Source organism: Geospiza fortis, unplaced genomic scaffold (genome assembly GCF_000277835.1).
Source record: "Geospiza fortis unplaced genomic scaffold, GeoFor_1.0 scaffold97, whole genome shotgun sequence".
Taxonomy (NCBI): Eukaryota; Metazoa; Chordata; class Aves; order Passeriformes; family Thraupidae; genus Geospiza; species Geospiza fortis.
This window is the reverse complement of record NW_005054343.1, coordinates 4,297,043-4,303,384: the sequence shown is the minus strand read 5'-3', so window position 1 is coordinate 4,303,384 and position 6,342 is coordinate 4,297,043. Positions and strand designations below refer to the sequence as shown.

At 56.6% G+C, this 6,342-nt stretch overlaps 1 protein-coding gene across 1 annotated transcript in view; it reads right to left on the bottom strand.

Annotated features, from left to right (window-relative positions):
- The window catches only part of LOC102035127 (adhesion G-protein coupled receptor G1), a 12,833-nt gene that overhangs the window by 5,299 nt on the left and 1,192 nt on the right, over positions 1-6,342 (bottom strand). Inside the window, 3 exon segments of the mRNA XM_031058485.1 lie at positions 1-100; positions 570-995; positions 1,492-1,577. The exon segment at positions 1-100 is cut by the window's left edge and continues 229 nt beyond it. Of these exon segments, the coding sequence (XP_030914345.1) occupies positions 1-100; positions 570-995; positions 1,492-1,531 (566 nt within the window). The 5' untranslated portion in view covers positions 1,532-1,577.

Here is a 6,342-nt window from a genome sequence, read left to right as displayed (position 1 = left end):
CCCCCTGGGGCTGCTGCCAGGGGCTGGGCAAGGAGGCTGTCCAGGGCACTGAGCTGCTCCTCCACATCCTGCTCCCACACGGGCATGCTCTCTGCAGAGGCTGGGGGAAAGGAAATGCCGTGAAATGCATGGGCACAATTGGCTTCCTGATGCCCCAAACTGACTGGCAGAGCCCTGGTGGGGGCAGAAAGCAGAGGGCTTCAAGGTGATCCCCAGCCAGGAAAGCTGACAGTGACCCCAACCCACAGGGCTTTCCTGCCGACCAGAACTCAGCTCCCACTGAGGCCATGGGAACCTCATGGTGTAGACTGGACCCTGAGAAACCACTCAAAGACCTCAATTTTCTGGGATTTTAGGCAGCATTTTGAAAATCTCCACCTTTATGGACGCTAGGTACCAGGCCTGTCTTTGGGCTGCTTCTAGAAAACCTACATCACCTTCAGCTATCTTCACATCACCAGGCTAAACCACACACTGGGAAACAACCAGTGCTCTGATGCTGCCTAGGGAACAAGCTGGGGATAAAACAACCCTTAAATTTCCTTAAAATGACATTAAATTGCATTTACCAGGGAAGAAGTATTCAGCTTTAGCATCCAGGGAGGTGTTCTTCCCACCCTTTATGATATAGGACACATTGAAGATGTTGGCTCTGGTTCTTTCAGTCTTCTGACTCTCCTGTCCCCAGGGGATGCTGCTGGCTGTGTCCCCACCCAGGGGGATGCTGTGCTTCCCATACACCAGCTGCAGGCTCCTGTTGGACTCGAACCAGAAGATGCAGAAGCGGTACCTGCCCAAGGTGGGGGGCAACCTGTACTTGTAGTAAGAGCTTCTCCTGCTGGGCAAAAAGGGCTTTTTTATGATCAGAGCCTGGGCTGTGTTCTCGATGGAGATGGTGGCAGGGCCGTGCTGGAAGATGGCAGAGCTCTCCTGGGTCTGGTTCCGGTCACCACAGAAGCGAAAATCCTCCTCCCTGTGGCCACTGGCTCCCAGCCCTGCGTTGTACAGGCACACAGAGCCAGCAGATCAGATGCAGGACAGCCAGCCCTGCAAGCACCCCAGCCCTGCAGCAGCTGTCACACGTGGCATGCCAGGCTCTCCACCCCAGTCATCCCAACCCTGTCACTCCTGCGGGCTGAGTGACACCAGCCACGTCCCCAGTGTCACTGCCACGCTGCCAGGGGCTGACAGGGCCCTTTGGGCAATGGGACCTCCTGTCCTTCTGGGACACCCTCTCCCATCTGCCACCACCCACATCAACAGACCAGCCCATTCCCAGGAGAATGGATGGATGGAGGCCACCTCTTCTCCCTGGAAAGGAGACATTCTGCCCAAGAGACCCACCAGAGGCATATCATCCTAGGAGATGCTTTACTTCTGTGAAGCTTTGGTTGCACACATCTCATGGTGCCCCCCAGCCAATGTTTTGGGGCTGCCAGTTACTCCCAGCAACCCAAACCCAGCTCAGCATCCCAAGGCAGGACAGTCTACCTTGGAGAAGGGAGAGAAGGAGCAGGGAGAGGACCTTCATCCTGGGCAGCTCTACCTTGGCCTGGCCTTCAAGGAGACAGCAGAGCCTGAAAGGGTACAAAGGGAAAGGACCACATGAGTATTTGGGTATCCCCCATGCCATGAGGGCAGGGATGAGAGCAAAGGCTGTGCAGGTGGGGCACAGCCAGTGTCACAGCCAGCTCCCTGTTGCCTCTGCCTCCAGAGGAGCCAGGATCACTGGGCACCCAAGCTGGCTGTGGGCTGGAAGGATGGCAGAGGCTGGGAGCCCCTGAGCTCTTAGCATGGAGAGGGTGCCCCAGCTCTCCAACCCAAGAGCCCACACAGGAGGGGTCCCCAGGGTGCCCCAGCACTCCAAACAAAGAATCCACACAGGAGGGGTCCCCTCTTCCGCTCTCAGCCCCACATCTCAGTGAACACCCTGACTTGTTATCAGAAATGATAGGAACAGAAGGAAATTGTGGTTTCCTAATTAGCCAGCCCTGAAATTATTTTCTTGGATGTTTTCAGCTCCTGCAGATTAGCTGAGGAGCTGGGCACATTGCAAACCACCCCATCATTGCAGCCTGCAGAAACAGGCTCTCCCAGGCACATCCAGCCAGCGCAGCAGCCATGGCTGCCCAAATCTGCTGCTCACAACCAGCTGGGCCACATCCTGCACAGCCCCTTTGCCCATCCCTTCATCTGCCACTCGGCTCCACCGCTCTTTTCTTTATCTTTGCACGAGGAAAGGCTTCTGTCACCTACACCAGGCCAGCACTGAGCACCCTCAAGTGCTGCCACACCCCTGCGCTCACCCAGCCACTGCCTTCACCCTTACAGCTTTTGTCACTGTGCTTTCCGCCTGCCCCAGGCCACAAACTGCACCTCCAGCTCTGCTGGGATGCACAAAGTGTCACTTCCTCCTCACCCTGCTGTCACTTCAACCGTGGCACACACCCTGCCAGGGTCTGTACCCCGCAGAAGCTCCCCAGGGTGGGACAGCATTGGTGGAGCTGTCAGAGCAGCTGGCCCAGCGCAACTCTTCTCCGTGCCCAAAGTGAAGCCAGCACCCTTGGCCACTGCTGCACCCCCTCCTGCACTGCCCTCAAACAGCCCCCCAAACCCCACCAAGAGGCCAAAACTGTTTTGTTTGCTGTGAGTTGGTGCTGGGGCACCAACCAGCATCACCTGCAAAGGCGTACAGCTCTCCCAGATGCTCAAGGCTCATCAGATGCTCAATAACTTGTTGGCAGATTTCTCCCACCAGCACGGGCTTTTCTGGAAGTTTCTCTAGCCAGCACAGATCCTGCACGGGTGTACAGCCCACTCCCTATCCTTCCCCCCCTGTTTCTTGTGGCAATTTATCATCAGCAGACGGGGGCTTTGGGTTGTTAATTAACCTGTGCTGTGGCTGTAGCTAAGTGACACTAACGAGGTGTCCCAGTGTGAGCTGGGAGGGTTTGGCACAGACATGACTTGGCAGGAGTAAATGGATTTGGTGGGGCTGGCACCCCAGTGCCTTGCCACACACTGAGGAATCTCACCTATATATCCAAAAAACACGGAGTTGGGGTGGCAAAATGCTGTGGGTGATGGAAAACACCTGGAGCACGTAAGAGCAATGGAGCTTCAACCATGTTGAGGCAGCACAGAGCTGGCAGGGCAATAAAGCATCGCCTCTGGATGGGGAGTGCTGAATCCTAATGAGGCCTCAGCCCATCCCACTGTGCTGACATCCTTAAGGTTTAATTGGGAAGGTTGGAGGAGAGGATCAGCCCCTTTCAGTGTTACTCAGCTGGGACCAGAAATCCCTGTGGGAAGCAGGGTGGGGGAGCCGGTATTTCAGTATTTCCCCTCTGAGCCCTGCGTTCTCCTGCTGGCCCGGCCCTGATTGCCACTTCCTGAGCTGAACAATAGCGAGAGAAAATCCCCTGAAAATGGTTTCACTGTGAGAAACCAGGGCTTCCATCCACACTGGCAGTACGCACAGCAAAGGGAGCAGGATGTGCTGGGTTCTCATCAGGCCTGAATCCTGCCTCGTCATCTTCCCATGCCCGCATGGCAGAGGGGAAAAATTCCTGGCTTGGCCTCAAAATCAACCAGATCATGCACAAAGAGGTGCCAGACACTCAGCCAGGGCTGCACAGCTTGGAGCAGGCTCCCTTATCAGCAGAGAGAGAGGCTTATTCCTGGGCACCAGTTCTTATCCTCCCATCACCATTAACATACTGGCCTTGGGAAGAAAAGCCAAAGCATTATACTGAGGTCTCTAAACCTCAGGTGAATGGAGGGCAGGGGGAAAAAGACTTAAAACCCTACAAACAAAAGGTGTTTACTACAACCTTACTGCCTTCTGGGTGACTTGAGGAGGTATTTAAGCTGGTATTTAAGCTTTTGGAGGTGGCACGTGGCTTTTGGACATGACGTTTTTCCCAAGGAGAAGGGAAGATGCTCTGATGACTCAAACAAACACAGGAAGCAGGGAGATCCAGGAGCTTTTATCTGTTTTCCTTCCAGCTCCGTTAGGAAAGTGACGCTCTGTTCCTCGAGTGTGAGTGGGGCTGAAGCTCATCACCGCAGTGGTTACTCAGGCAGCACTCAGCAGCAAGATGAGGAAACTGTGGCACAGAGAGGCAAGCCAGGACGGGCCCCTGGAGATGCAAAACAGCTTTGCACAACCAGCCCCTCATCGTAGGGACCATAAACAATGTGCCCTGGGTCTGGAGCTGCACAGGATGTGAGGACCCCATGGGGGTCCCCCTGCAAAGGGATGCCCCAGTGTCAGCATCTGAGTGCTTCACAAAGTGCCCTTGTCCTTGGCCAGTGGTGCATGCCCACAGCGCCAGCCTCACATTATTCATGGCATTGGCATGTGATTCCCAGCACCAGTGGGCTTGGCTAGTGCCCAGGGAGTCGAGGGGCAGCTGCACTGTGCCAGAAGCCTGGCACTGCCAAGCTGTGCCATGGGGTGCTTCAGCTTTTCCCGGGCCATGGCACTGCACAGAACACCCAGCAGCACCTTCAAGATGAGCCTTGCCAGCAGGATGAAACCAGATCTGATGGAGATTCCCACGGGAACGGCACAACTCCCTGCCAGATCTGCTCTTTGCCAGCCACTGGCAGCCATCCCTCCCCACAAAGGCTGGCATCCCTCCCCACAAAGGCTGGCATCCCTCCACAAAGGTGGGCAGAGCCAAGGGGAGGCTGGCACAGGCGCCTGCCAGTGCCTGGGGCTCCTGGGACGGAGCATTTGCTTAGAGCTGGGTCTTGACATTCAAAACTTTTTTTAAAATTTCCATTTCCTAAAAAACACCACAAAGAGAAGTACCACAGTGAACTAACCCCGTACTTCCTCCAGTGCCAGGGCAACACAGCACCTGGCTCAGCCACACATGAGGCCTTGTGGCTCCAGCAGCCGCCACAGACACTCTGCAAAGGACCAGGTACATCCACACTGGGCTGAGGCTGACGTGACACGGTTACAACGCAGTGCAAGGACATCTCTGGCCACAGGACTACAGACAGTTGTCCCTGCCACACACTCCCACCACAGAGTCTTCTTTGAGAGCAGCTCCATTTCTCCTCCTGCACATCCCCCTTCCAAATCACTCCTTTGGGTTTCAAACAGCTCCCAAAACACCCTGTGCAGCTCCTCATGGCCTGCCTGTGCTGCAGGTGCCAGGCAAGGGAGGTGCAGAGCAGTAGCTCAGGTTTGACCACCCCAAATCAGGGTCCCAGGTATTTGGCACAGAAAACAAGGTGCTGGAGCCTAAGTAAGGGCAAAGTCTGCAGCACCCAAGGAGCCAGGTGACAGACTGTGGGCCTCCCAGATTCCTGCCAAAGCCCAGCTGTCGGGTAAGGAGCTGGTGAGTCCAAGAGCTCCTGAAAAGCAGGCGCCAGCAGGCTGAGCCCAGCTGGTCCCGTGCAGACATTGGCACGCTGGGAGCGACCCAGCCTGCTGCCTGTGAACCACAGAGCTCTGCCCCTGCACCCACGGGTGCCACCTCAAGGTGCAGGGATGGCCAAACCCAGGGATCTCCCTTCAGCCAACACACAGTTGCTCCAAACCTGTTCCTCTGCAAATAGCAGCCCCCAGGCCGCAGCCGCAAGAGCTGGACTGTAACCAAGTATGCAGCATTTTCAGGCCTTGGCTTAATTCACGTGGGAGCTGTGAACCCAGCAAGGGACACGGCAAACCCCCCTGTGGCTGCAGTCCCGGGCTCAAAGGATTTGCCCCCTTCCCATCTCTGCAACACTCCCGGCTCCCTGCTGGTGGGGATGGGGGGGTGGGGGGGTTACTGCAGCCCTCAGACCATGAAATGAGCTTTGGCTGCCTTCCCTCCACAACAGCCATTCGGACTTGCTGCCAGGAGGTTATTCCAGGAGACTTCATTTCAATTCTCCAGCTGGTCTCTCTGAGCTTTGCTGGTCTCTCTGGAGGGGCAGCACAGACAGTGGGTAGAGACCACCCCAAGCATCCTACATCCCATATCCCGCAGAGACATGCCAGGACCGGCAGGAACAAACGGGGATGTTGCAGGAGGAATCCCCCCAAAAGGCATTTTAGGGAAGGGAGATCACCCTGTCGAGACATGCCGGCGATCCCACGGGATGCTGCACCCTCCGCCGGGAGGGAGGAGAGGAAGGAACGAGGTGTGCTGGTGGTTCCCATAAAGTGGAAGCAATGGCCACACACCGGCCGGGGCTTCGTGGAGCTCAGCTCTGCCGCTGGCAGCAGAGCCGGTCCCGGGCAGCTCCGGGGGCTTTGTGGTGCCATGGCCCGGGAGCCCAGCCTGGCTGCGGGGCAGGCGAGAGCGAGCCCCATGGAGCAGGGATGAGGGGCGGGTTCGC